The 13,358-nt window shown below is 48.9% G+C and overlaps 2 protein-coding genes across 2 annotated transcripts; both read right to left on the bottom strand.

The window, feature by feature from the left end:
- Window positions 1-5,807: 5,807 nt before the first annotated feature.
- LOC128277525 (eclosion hormone-like) lies at window positions 5,808-6,142 on the bottom strand. The gene is made up of 2 exons (XM_053015997.1): window positions 6,052-6,142; window positions 5,808-5,992 (listed from the first exon to the last, which is right to left on the bottom strand). The coding sequence occupies exons 1-2, from the start codon at window positions 6,140-6,142 to the stop codon at window positions 5,808-5,810; spliced, it is 276 nt and encodes a 91-aa protein (XP_052871957.1).
- A 2,228-nt stretch (window positions 6,143-8,370) lies between these two features.
- On the bottom strand, window positions 8,371-8,733 carry LOC128278809 (eclosion hormone-like). The gene is made up of 2 exons (XM_053017537.1): window positions 8,652-8,733; window positions 8,371-8,576 (listed from the first exon to the last, which is right to left on the bottom strand). Exons 1-2 carry the CDS (start codon window positions 8,731-8,733, stop codon window positions 8,371-8,373), a joined length of 288 nt encoding a protein of 95 aa, XP_052873497.1.
- Between the last annotated feature and the right edge of the window lie 4,625 nt (window positions 8,734-13,358).

Here is a 13,358-nt window from a genome sequence, read left to right on the forward strand (position 1 = left end):
TCTTGCATACAGCATCTCTGTTTCTGGTCACACCGCCGCTGCCACCGTGTATGGACCGATGGTCGCTCACTCGGTCGCTCGGGATGGACTGTGTTCAATATTAACTGGATGCCTGCCGGCCGTTCGGTGGCCTTTCGGTGAACGGATATGTTCGAAAGTGGAAGGTCATTACGCGGTCCCGCGGTGCTTAAAGATTCCGTGTCGAAGGTGTGGATCCACCAGACCAGGAAAGAAGACGTGGGACTCGGATCGAACGCCCGGAATGGAAGGTGGATCGTGAGAAACACAAACAAAATCTGAGTTACTGATTCGTTAAAGTTGACACAGAAGTGACACGCATTCGTGCATTCTGTGTTGATACTGTATCGCCAGAGCGAATTTCATCAATTAACACATCGAAATTATAAATCGCTTGGGCGCCAATATAGTGATAATGATGGCTTCCAAGTCCATTTTTGGCGTAGCGCCAAAGGCCAGGCAATTGAATTTCAATAATCGACACGACATTCGGCTGTTTTTCAGTTCATATTCATATAAACACTGTGATCGTCGAACGGATTATCTAACTTTACTTTACAGATTTTTCTCTGCTCTTCGCTCGCTTGTCGCGCCATGAACCGCGTCGGCAGTAATTAATTGTACCGGAAAAAGACCAGACCAGCTAGACACCGTGTCTCCGCCTGAAGTGAGCGTCTAGTTTCGTTGGTCCGGTTTTCCTTCCCAGCGAAAGCAGCAGATTCCATCGCCTGGCAGGCGTTCCACGGACGCTTCAAAAGCCACCAGCCACGGACGACGTTCAATCTGGGGGCCTCGCAAACGCGCTAGAGGAACTAGTTACGGGCCAGATTTCTAGATGCGTATCGTACGGTACGAGACATCTCCATAGTAAACACATTTATTTAATAAATCCACTGAAAAGCTCATCCGCAGCATTTGCTCGAGATGAAAAATCTAACAGCTTGAAGTGCCTGGCCGTCCTTTCGTATCGGAACCCGGGCTTGCCGGGCCCAAGATCTTGATGGAATGATGCTGCCCGGCCGGACCAAGCCCTCGCTGTGCGGCGTGGCACATCCTCATTTTTCGATAAGGTTAATATAGCGCGATTAATTTGTGTTTTATCGTTCTCGAACGTGCTGGCGTTGGTGGAAAAATCATGTTTTCCATTATTTACCGATACAGACAAACCGCTTTCGACCGAGTGATGTGAAACCGGGTGCCCGGGCACAACCCACGAGGTTTTCGACCCGATTACGGCAACAAACCGACACGGCGATCTTGCCCCGGTAGGGGGATCGATCGACGCCTTGCACCAAGGCAACCCGAACGAGAAGAAGAATTAATTACACCTTCTAAGTGATTACGCGTGTGGGTGTCGCGTCGGGCTCTCGGGTTCGTTGGCTGTCTGGCAGCAGAAGGCAGAGTCTGGCGGATCCTGGGGCTGGAATTTTCGAACACTGATGCCCGAACGCCTGGGAAACCGCGACCACGCTACGAACGCCAGCCATCCGCCAGTGACAGTGCGGCCGCGCCGCATCCCGGCGGCCCAGTGATAGTGTAAAACTTCTGTACCACCCTCCTCGGGTGGCCTCTGGTTTCTTGATAGAGCAATTGATGCTTCGTCCTCGCGTCCTCAACTTTCTTCGGCTCCGCTCGGCTGCTATATGTTTCTATTTACCTCGTACCCTTCGCGTCCAAGCCCAGCTTTCCCCAGCGCTTGGCCGTCACCGGGACGTGTTTCGAATTTCCAAACAAGATTTAATCTGTCAGGCTAGTTTAATCGCTGGAATCGGTGGGAAAATCAGTGCTGTTGGCATGTGATAATTGTACGGTCGGCCGGTCGGTCGGCCGGTGTCTTAGCGGAAACGAAGCACGCCACTGGAAACGCTGATCGGGAGCCATCTTCTGTAATCCAATAAAGCCGTCGACTGATGGAGCTCTTCCGCTGCGCGAAAAGAACAGGGAAATACCACCGTTTATCAATCATCGATCGGAGTGGGCACTGGAGGAAGCACTGCGCCAGTCCTGGAACTTGAAGGGGGGCCAAAATGAAAAATTCCAATTTATTCAACCGATTTTTATTCTTGATTTACTTTCCCATAGGACATAGGCTGAAAAGTCGTGAGCCTAACACACGAATGGCGCTAGTCTTATTGCATTGCGAAGATGTTAAAATTACATGATACTCATAAGTTAGTGGAGTTATTATACTAAGAGTCACACCACTTTTGATATTTTCCGAACAATCGATCAAAAAAAAATTACGTGTTTTAATTTTACACCGTTTCTTGACGGGAAGAAATATCGTTCAAGGATAGTAATAACTGGGAAAAGTGTTATAACAAGAACAAGAAACTTCTTTCCGTCCGTTTGATCTGAGTCGCGGGATTTTCTCACCTTCTGTGGTGGTTTCTTTGCATCCATCATCTTGCATCCTTCCACTCTTTCACTCTGTTACACGTAATCTCTCCTCTCTATCGTAAACTTTTTAGTATTAAGATTCCGTGTCTAGCCTGACGGCGAACACTGGTTGTTAATAAATTAAATTAATGTACAGAACGTGTTAATGATTCTGAGCAGTGTTTGGCCATGTTTAAACGTAACAAATCAACATTTTTGCGTCGATATGTGACAATGGATGAAACATGGATTCATCACTTCACTACGGAATCAAAACGACCGCCATCTGAGTGGAGAGCAACTGGTAAAACTCGTCCAAAGCGGCCGAATGCTCATCAATCGGCTGGAAAGATTATAACCTCGTTATTTTGGGATGTGCGTAGTGAAATATTGATCGACTATCTTGAGAAGAAAAATACCATCAACACTTTCCAACAGTTACTGTTAGAAAGTGTTTACCCTTCAGGGCCACAATTACTTCAAGAGAAATAAATTTGTTTTTGATTTTTAGAAAATCTCAGTTTTCTAACAGGAACGTTCGACTTTGCCCCGAATAACACCGATCACTTCGAAATTGATGGTATGTCCGAGCCTTGCGGGACTAAAAATTTACTATATTCTCTCACCGGTTTCGGTCGCAAAAGCCCCGTATTCCGATCCTGCCGAGCTTTTAACTCCTCGAATTCACGTAAACATCGCCGACAGGTAAACATCGACCTGTCACTTCGGCACGTTACCTGTTGCGTTACGCGTATCTTACTCTAACTACCGAACGTTACGAACAACGTTTATTTCGTAACGGTTACCATATTCTCCAGCTATGGCTCCCAGTGACTACTAAATCTTCGCAGACCTAAAAAATATCCTCATCGGTAAGAAATTCGAATAAAGAGGTTGTCGCTGAAACTGAGGTATATTTTGAGGCAAACGATAAATTGTTCTACAAAAGGTTGTACTGAATTGTGTGGCTCTTGGTGAAGATTCGTTTTGATGGATAAAGCTAATTTTGAACAACAACTAAACCGCGTTTACATTCTTAGACTCGGGACTTTTCAGCCCATGTGGCACATCAGACTCAGGCCCATTTAAATTAAATCTATATGTTGATACACTTGGTTTGGAAAGAAACAACGATCAGTCCTTTGATCTCAACACGCTGAGCCGGTCGACCGGGATCACTTGACTCGCTTTCTGCCCAGCGCTTAACACCCTTTTTTCCAACACAAATATTGAACCGCGAGAGCTTCTGGGCACGGTCCAAACGTCCAGTGCGTGAGCAATTAAATCCGGTCCCTAAGCCGCCATGTTGACCCACACGGCCACGAACCCTCCGAACCTCAAACAGACCACAGGTTCCGCACCGCTTGCAAAGGCGTTCCGACACCGTTAATTAGAGTATGCGCGACGACCAAACGACGATTCTAATGAGAACGGGTAATTAGAATGTTCCGAAATGGTCAAGCCGTGGCCGTGGTGGATCCAGGCCCCGGTCTACGCCACGTTTTTTAACAAGCTCCCCCCCGAGTGATCCGAGGAACGGTGCCGTAAGGAACACTGGCTGGCTCTCAAGCTCTGGCTGGACACTCCACGACGCCGGGAAGTGTTTTCGGGATCGGGAGCGGCGAAATCTTTTACCGTAAAAAAAACCCTGGCCCACTCTGCCGCCGCCACCACCGCCCTACAACACTTTGCGTCAACGACCCATTAGTTGATGAATGATAATTTGAAAGCATACAAATTGGTTTACGAGAATACAAATGCGCTGCCCATTGAAACTTCAATATTGAACTTGTTTGGCTCCGTTCCCGCGCTCGCGCCCGGGGACTTGCCGGACGCCCAGGGCCGGCAGGGCCGTGTTGTGTTTGTTGACTCCCTTTTTCTTCAATTATTGCATTTGGAGGGCCCCCCGAAAAAGAGGAAATGATTAACACACTTCCCATTAATCACGTCCTACCCCGTCCGAAACCCGCGCGTTCGCGGGTGTGCGCGGGCGCGGGGCAAACCCCCGATACAGATCGATACCTTCGCGCCTTAAATACATCATCGTGTAAAAAGGGGCAGCGGGCAAAAAAAAAAGGAAAGGTGTAAATGGCAACAGAATCGGGAACAAATATTGATTTTCTTGGCCATGGCCATTCAGTGTGTGTCTCATTCAGTCCTCGACAATTGTACCCTTTTTTCCGCGCCGGGCTAATATGTATTAAAAATCGGGCACCGTTAGAGCTGCGATTTGCGTCACGGCCTCGGCGAACGTGGGAACATGAACCCGCGAGCGATCGGGCGATTATGTCGCGGTGAACTACCGAGGCTTAGTGGGTGAAATCTTCCTTTTCTCGAAGTCCTCGAATCGGGGCCCTTTTTCGGGGGTCTGAATTAGAGTGAAGTCAACAGGGGTGCCCATGACCTCTGGCCGGCCGCAAGACCGGCAGCAGTCGGTAGGCGAGCGCGTTCGTAGACCTGACCCTTGAGGTCCTGCGCAGCACAAACACGCCAGAGCGCGCCCTGAAGTACTCCAATTTCCATACAGTATATTTGACCACACAAACGGTGAAGTGGACCATATGCTCACCGGCGATCAAATCGCACTCGTCTGCCCGCGCTACGGCTACTACACATATATACATATCACCACCTAAAAGCTTATGAGGTTTTTCGGGGGGGGAGAACAAAAACCTCAACTCCACCGAAACCGTGTTTGTTGACTGACTGACTGACTTGAAAGCATAAAAACTCTACTTCAAACACCCGCGCGGAACTGCGGTGGCGGCGGCGGCGGCTGCGACGGCGGAACCTCACGGACCCCTGACGACTTGAGGCGAAACCTCGAGCCCTCGAGCAATCACAACAGACGCAAACACTTGATCCAGTGTGGAGGCAGAGCCAGAGCTACGCTGCCTGCTGTCTCTCGGCTCGGCGGGCCGAATCCATTCAGCGCCTTCCGGAGGATCACCCCACTCGATGTCAGACAATTGCAACGTAATGGTAGCACTTTATAGCGCGTTTTAAATCAAGCACCTCTCGCTGCCCGGGAACCTCTCTCGCTGGCAACACTGGTCCGCGGTAGGAATTGTTATGATTACACCCGATCGAGGGCTCGTAGAGCTGCTCTTTCAATTGCCTCGCGTAAACAGACAGAGTTTAGAAGACCGGACCCCGGCCGGTCCAGAATCATCATCCCGAGAGCTGGTTGCCATATGGTTCGGCCGCGCTACCGACGCCGCCTTCTGAGAGTTCTTTCGTTTTTCACACCCCCCAAAAACCGCTCCACATGGCGTTCGTCAAAGGGCAAGTTTATTTGGTATGCGCGCTGGAAGCTGCCGTGCGCTTCGCTTGTGGAAAACGGCTAAAGCTAAAGCTCCTCGTCATCGAACTCCCGTCATCGTTCGGTCGGGGACGTCGCTCCTAGCCGACTAGCGCATCTTGTTCAGAAACGGAGCGATCGAGCCGAGGTCCTCGCAGTCCGGTATGGTTTTGCCCTTGAACTGAACGCACGCTTCCGCGCAAAGGTGACCCTCGAAGAACGCTCCGTACATCTTCTTGCACTGGGCGCAGTTGGTGATGCATATGCCGATGATGTCATACCCTCCCATTAGCTCTGTAACGTGCGTTCAAGTGAGGCGAAAACAACGGGGAGACAGTGAAACGGACACTTACCGAGCTGCGGGTTCGCTTCGACGGTGGCTCTGCCGGTGAGCGACAGGAACACCACACAAACGCTGATGAAACAGAGCTTGGTCCAGAACATTCTCTCTATCGTCCGAGGGTCAATTGGCGCAGGCTGGCGATACTAGAGCTTGTGTCGCTAATGCAACTGGTGCTTTTCACTGTCTCCATTTCCCGGGCTGACCGCCGCTTTTATACCGAACGCTGGGAGCCCAGGCCGGATCTGAACATCCCTCAACATCCTGCGTCCGGTCGGGAACTGTCCGGTCGATGCGGAGATAATTCGATTGCTACAATTAGCCCTTCACTCCGACAAGAAGGTTCACATTGCGCACCATTGCGTGTGGCACCAAGACGTCTGATTGTCGCCCCCGGGAGCGGAAGGTTCCGGGTTGCTGGGTTGGCTGCTCGAAGAACTCGAAGAAGGAGCGAACCTCGCAATCGATACCGGACCCCGTCAATGTTTGGACATCATTTGAATAATGCGGGCTTTCGGTCCGGCGTCGGGTTTTCACGATTTTTGGAGCGCACCCGGCTGGTACTCGAGATAATCTTCATCACCAAAAACCACGCACGGGAAGTACGCGCCAGACAAACTGGCAGCATAAATATTTGGATGCGCACGCTAACAAAACAGAAGCGCAGGCGGGTTCCTCGAATCCGTACAAATTGTAACAGTCAACAGTAAAACGGCAGCGCGGCTCTGTCTTGGGCGCAAATAAGGTTGTCGTTTTGTCGAAAATCATCGGTCCCAAAGAGGTCCGCCCCGGTGAGCCACAAGATTGGGTGGCGGACTGGCGGTCGGTTGTCGTCGTCGTCCGAGTTGCGCGCGGTGGCAGAAATTCCAGTGGTTTCGGAATTTTGAGATGAATTATTAATGATCTCCAAACCGCCTACTGTTAGGGGATTTGTTTGCTTAAATTTTCGTTTCGTTCCGCAGCAGTCCGCGCCAGACACGCCGCTCGGGACAATGCGGCTGCTGTGTGCATGTTTTCTTCGGACGAAGGTGCCAGTTTTGGAGCTTTTATGGGGCCTCCCCTTCTTGGGGCCACAGAGAGCCAATAACGGTGTTTACGGTGTATGACAGTGAGCAAACGCAGTCGAGTGGTCCGGGGTGGTCCGGATGCCCGTTTTCGGTCTTACGGCGGTCGGCAGAAAAAAAACTGTGCCAGGATTGGAGAAGTGAGGCGAAATTTCCTAGACTTCGAAGACAATATCCATAGGCGCTGGTGGCCGTATCGAAAGTGCATGTACGAAGAGGGGATAACGAACGTATTGTAAGATTTGAGGTTCCATCAATCTGAGAATTGTCCGCTTTGTTCGAATTTACATCCGAGTTTCGAGTGAACACCTTCAATTATTAAGGCCTTGCAGGTAAACCACTCTTTGAGCAATCGGCCTCCATGGGCGACGTATGGGGAGATTTTTTCTAGAGCCTTAGGTGACTATGGGAAGTCCGGATTCTGCTCCACAAACATTTACGGCAAACAATCGAAAGACAGGATTAGCGTCAAAATGTTTGAGATAGGTTTCCCTTGAGTTAGATGCAACGCTAGGAACGTTTCTGTAACGGTGTACGTGGTCTGTTAAAAAAAAATCGCGACATTGGAATTTCCGCAGTCTACGTATATCCGGTTTCCGATGTTGCTACATGTTAGTGACTTATGGAGAAAAATTCGGCCTTTTTGAGTAATCGGTCAATTTTTGACAGCTGTTTTACTTGGACGTGTTTTGGCTCTTCGTCCATTTTTGTTTACTCCAAAAAATTGATGGCAAAGAATCTTTATCAAATTTTGTGTGAAAAACGAAATTAAGAGCTCGGATGCTCCTAAAACTCCAAAAACCACCTAAAACAAGCTCCGAAAACATAGGGAAACCGTTAAACAGATCGCTTCTGACAACAAATGATCAATTTGAACCGTGCATCGATCGAAATACGTCCGAATCCCGATTTTTTTGGAACATTTGAGATATTTAGAACAGTCAAAATCTGAAGAACACTCATTCCGAAGAAAAAATGTGAACGCTTCGAACAGATATTGAAAGCAATTGGATAGTTTAGATGTAATGGCCACAGGAAATTGGATCAGGCTTATTGAAAAGAACGAACGTAATCTTAATGCACGGTAACACGAAGCAATGCCAACATTTACTCCTACTTCTCTGAAAAGTACGCTTTAAGCGATCCCCCAAAATCGAACGAAATATGCTATTGTGAACTTGTAAATCCTTGCAGATAAAATAAATTTCATTTTTATGGTTGCATTTTGTTTCGATATTTTATTAAACTACATTCTCAACCCCACCGGCTCAAAACAATAAATTCTGCGCCTCGAGAGTGTTCAGAAACGGTGCTATGGAGGCTAGGTCCTCACAGTCCGGCACGTTGCTGCCGCGGTCCTTAATGCACGACTCGGCACAGCGCTGTCCCTCGAAGTACGCTCCGTACAGCTTCTTACACTGGGCGCAATTCTTCACGCAAATCCCAAACATCTCGTAGCCGCTGACGAGCATATCTGAAAAGACAAACCGGAAGCGACAAATTTGACAAGTTTTGTTTCACGCACGCACACACACACACTCTCGTGTACCCAGCTGAGGATTTGCTTCAACGAAGATGCCGCAAGGGATGCCGATCAGACAGGCGACCAAAGCAAAGTTGGCTGCGAACATGTTTCTCCCGTGTTGGCGTGAGCCTTTAGAGCCTTTGAGTGATGCCTTTCGGGCGGATGCATTCTTTTATACTATCGAAGAAGTTACAGAGCAGCTACATGGTCTACTTTCCTGTGGCTTACTCCCCGCAGACAGGTAATTGGCGGTCTTATTAGATTTGTCTGCGTTCCAGTTTCGATGGTCGGCGATGGTCAGTGTTGAAGCCGAGCTGCTTATCCGTGGGTCGTGCATGGTCACTTCGCTTTATTGACTGTCTCATCAATGACCTACCGTAGCACAAATTTGATGTCCTTACTGTCCTTAACACCAAAAGGAGCTGAGCTTACAATTTTCAGTATGTGACCCGAATTTAATTCTCATTAATAAGTGATTTGAACTGATCCTTTCTCTATGCTGTCTCATACAAATTGGCTTAATATTAATACCCACAAATGTAGTGTCCGAATGAACCCTTCCATGACTCGTAATCCCAATATCGAAACCGAATCAGTAGAGCAGAGCGCGGGCGTGCAATCAAATCAATTCCGGTCGGATCCGAATGGAACCGCCGTGCCGGCCCCCCTTTAAGTCACCCCTTTAAAGGGTTGAACCGCCCGCCGGTTCCGCCTCTCCTTTTCGCCGCCACGTAGAATCGAGTAGTAGAAAGTTTTTCCCGTACGCCTCCTCGCGTCATAGCACCAGGCCACCGCCTGCGCGATTCCCGCCGAGGTGGACGTGTTATGCTGTATGTGAGAGAGGTCAAAAGTTTAGCTATCGCGCGCGCGCGCGCGTCGCTGCGGAATGTTTGAAATGAATTTCCAATTCGATTTAGTTCTCCACCGGGCGGGGTATCCCACCACCCACCACCTCCACGAACAAACTGTTACCGGCCCAGAGTACCAACATGTAATAACCGTATATAATGTTCCTTGGTCTTCCTTGATCGCTCACACAGGCTCACAGTGGCCTATGACTCGGTTTTGTCCGCCCGCCGTGTTGATCGCTGCCCAGCTGCCATCGCCCAGCGCCAACGCTATCCAAATCCATCCCGAACCCGTTGCTGCTGCTCCAAACACATGGGCGTCGATGTAACACACCCTCTCCGCGGTCGCGCGGTCGTGATCACTTGTTCGCATGTTGCCAGCTTCTCCGTCTCCTGCACACACACACTCTGCTGGTGCTGCTCTGGAGCGAGTGGCTGAACTTGAACTTCGCGAGGCTTCACCCGCCCCGCCGGGGGTTGTGGAGGTCTCCCCGAGCATCATCAGAAGTTCAGCGTTCAGCCAGAAGGGAGCCGGGTTATAAATAATACGGTAAAGGGGGATTCTGTGTTTATGCTCCGAGTGCGCCCTTCGGACGTGTGACGCTCTCTGAATCGGACAGTCACACAGAGAGAGAGAGAGGGCAGGAATCGTAACAAATCTTTGTTGAATTTTGTGGGAACTGTCGGGCGGAAGATTAACTAGTGCGATGTTCCGGCCGGGGCCGGCCGGCCTTGCTGCGACCCCGAAAGCGAGAACCCCGGGACCTTCCCCCCGAGGGCCAGGCACGGCAGGCACTTACGGTGAACGAGATCTTCATGCCAAATCCACATATCCCCCCCCCATATCCCTCCCCCCTGCTCTCTTCATATCGTGCGCTTGGGTTCCATTACGATTACATTGGAGCCGCACACTTGGAGCATATGCATCAATATTTGTCAACTCCGGACCGGTCGAGGCCAATTTTGTCACCCGCAGATTAACAGATCGAAACACTTGATCGAATTTCAATTAATCTGCAAACACGGCCACCGGTCACGGTAAATATGTTTTTAATAACCAGGCTCTCGAGCCTTCGAGCTTCGTTCGTTGTTATTCTAGCACTCTACAGCGTCGTCGTCGTCGTCGTCGGATCGTCGACCAAACATTCCAAGCGCTGATCCGGGAGTTGGGTTGCGCTTCTTCGCAGCATCCAAAAAACGGATGACCTCTGGTGGTCCGTTCAGAGTGTTGCATGTCGAAATGTGTGGCGCACAGATAATGAATATTTGACAGAAAGAATACTTTAATTTAAAGGAGTTGTCGACTGACTAACTGCTTGGGCCCCAATACTTAGCCTAAGCGTGGTGACCTCGCCCGGCTACAGCATATTCCAGAAGCTACCTACGCGACCGATGCGATCTTCGAGTCATAGGACTCGCAGCAATACGCTCCGGTTCGGGGTTTGCCCGCCCAGAAAAAGGTAATACCATTTGCCGTGCTGTGTGAGTTGCTGTATTCTTGATTGGCAACATGTCTTTTTTTTATTTCCAACTCCATCCGTCGTCCGTAAAAAAGTTGTACCTTTTTTACGGCCGGCTGGCGACACTCGCCGCTTGGGTTGGGTTCGGATGAGGTTTCGTTCGTTTTCACCGCCATTTGCCGCCCGCTAGTTTTACGATTTGCAAATATTGGATCGAACTGTAACTGTTTTTATTTCCCATTTTTTTATGCGTCGCCGTCGGTTGGTTGTAAAAAACGGCTCTGTTTGGTTTGGTAAAAAATCGCGAGCACATGCGCACGGCGCATTTACAACCCTGCCCTGCCCTGCGTATATTGCCCATCTTTATACAACTCTGCCAAAAAAGAAAGATCCACCTAATGAATAACCCAATGAGCAAAAAACCGAACGATAAAACACACAGATAAATTGGTAAAACAATCCGAAAATCCCAGTGACACGCCTTCCCAGGTCGGCTTCAGCGCTCTCCTGGGGGTTACCTGTGCGATAGGATGCGACTGCTCAACTGATCTACTGCCTGTCTGCCCGGTTTTTGGCGAACGGAGAATGAAAACTGCGTCTACCCGGTTAAAGTGTACTTCGGTTCCTGTTTTCCTGCCGGGCGCGCTTAGAGAAAGGAGAATGAACTTCACCAACCAGGAGTGGTAGCTACCATACTTTTTACTCAATACCGTTCCGGGTCCGGGTAGTTCTACGCAGCCATATTCGTCCTTTCGGGTTCGGTCTTCGAAGGCATCGTGGAGGTATAACCATCCATCGGCAGCGCTGTCGGTGGCCCCGTTTTGTAGGAGGAGAAGAATTATGTTCTAATTATATGTCTTATTGTAATCCTGCTCCCGGTTGGGTAAGGGACCGCCTGCGGGAAAACACCAACGACGCGGAAACGTTCTGATGTGCCGCAGGATTATTCGAATTTTGCCTACACCACCGCATTTCATTAACTATCGGCTGTTTTCAACGCGCTTACAGCATATCAGCACGTGATTTGCATGATTTTTTACTTGCCTATAATTCAGTGCACATTAGGTCAGAGAAGTTTCGTAGAAAAGGAACTTATTTCTTATCTAGCAATTCTTCAATGGAAAAACATCTTGCTCGCTATCCTGTATATCGGTACGCTTATTAGGTATTTAATATTTGCAATCTCAATTCATTTTTCTGTTGCTGCTGAACGATAAAATAGATGGTAAATCAATAATACGCCGTAATATCCAAAACCTCTATTCTATTCTTATTATAAGTCAGGAGCAACAAAACAAAGCACCGTATTTTGTCCTGTATTAGTCACAACCTGATCAATTTTACCCTTTTCAAACTTCAAACCTATCCAGTAGCTCCTTTATTCATCATAGTAGCCATCAAACTCCTTTTCAAAATCAGTGGTATCGATAGGTAATGGATTACCGAAGGTTTCGCACACATCTTCAACGTGTGGATCATCACATCGTTTATAAATTGAGTCATCCTAAGTTCCATCTAGTTTATTCTAAATTCTTAGCTTTGCAAATGGCTTACCAATTGATACTGTCCCAAGCATGAAGGACTCATTCACACACTTGCCTTTCATTAGTCCGTTTGATTCGCCGAGTTAATGTCAAAAATGCATTGAGGCAGTCGTTATCCACTTACTCCATTCGAATTCTTCATTTGGAACTATCTATTTGAATGATTTGTTGACGCTCCAGTCCAGTTATTGAATTTGCGATTTAAGTGCTCCTTTAAGTGATGACTACTAAATGGGACTTCAAGTCTACCGCAACTTGCTTGATAGCGTTTATCAGGTGTCTAAATGGATTCTTTCTTGTAAGAGCCTCCTGGTCTTTTTGACCAAATAGCCCAATTTTAAAAAGGACAAGTTATCTTCTTGTTTCAGTGCCTATGTTGGAGAGTAAATCCTAAGAGCTATTCCACACCGAGTAGCTATCGCATCCACAGTACGTCTGGCACATCTTGACACTCGCTGGTCAAATATACAAATCGTCAACGCATCATCGCACCTAAATCCGTTTGATCACAACCAATGCCAACCGATGGACACGGTAATGATGAGAGCCATAAAGTAATAAAATGCAAACAAAAAAATGGTAGCCGATCGTAGTAATCGCTGCCCAGCAGCAGCTACTTGACCCGCCCGAGCCTCTCCGAGCCGTGCCGAGTCGAATCGCAACGAACCTTTGCCCATTGTTTCGGACCGCGGGCCCTTTCGCCGGTGATCTACTTCTGCAGCCGACGGCTGGCCGGGTGATGAGCCGGGAGCCCATAAATTATGCGGGCAGCCAGTTCTGGTGACCCGCTGGCGAACGATTCTAGTTCATACTTAACACCGTGTTTCGGCAGGCGTACTGCTGCTGCTGCTCCGTCCCCTGGCCCGGCCCTGCTGTGCT

The sequence above is a fragment of the Anopheles cruzii genome, chromosome 2, assembly GCF_943734635.1.
Source record: "Anopheles cruzii chromosome 2, idAnoCruzAS_RS32_06, whole genome shotgun sequence".
In the NCBI taxonomy this organism is placed as follows: domain Eukaryota; kingdom Metazoa; phylum Arthropoda; class Insecta; order Diptera; family Culicidae; genus Anopheles; species Anopheles cruzii.

What these genes read in the sequence shown, in the direction of transcription:
- LOC128277525 (XM_053015997.1), bottom strand. Translation starts at nt 6,142, where the DNA reads ATGTTCTGGACCAAGCTCTGTTTCATCAGCGTTTGTGTGGTGTTCCTG. An exon ending in CGAAGCGAACCCGCAGCTCG is followed by an intron (nt 5,993 to 6,051) that starts GTAAGTGTCCGT and finishes CGCACGTTACAG; the next exon opens with AGCTAATGGGAGGGTATGAC.
- LOC128278809 (XM_053017537.1), bottom strand. Translation starts at nt 8,733, where the DNA reads ATGTTCGCAGCCAACTTTGCTTTGGTCGCCTGTCTGATCGGCATCCCT. An exon ending in TGAAGCAAATCCTCAGCTGG is followed by an intron (nt 8,577 to 8,651) that starts GTACACGAGAGT and finishes TTGTCTTTTCAG; the next exon opens with ATATGCTCGTCAGCGGCTAC.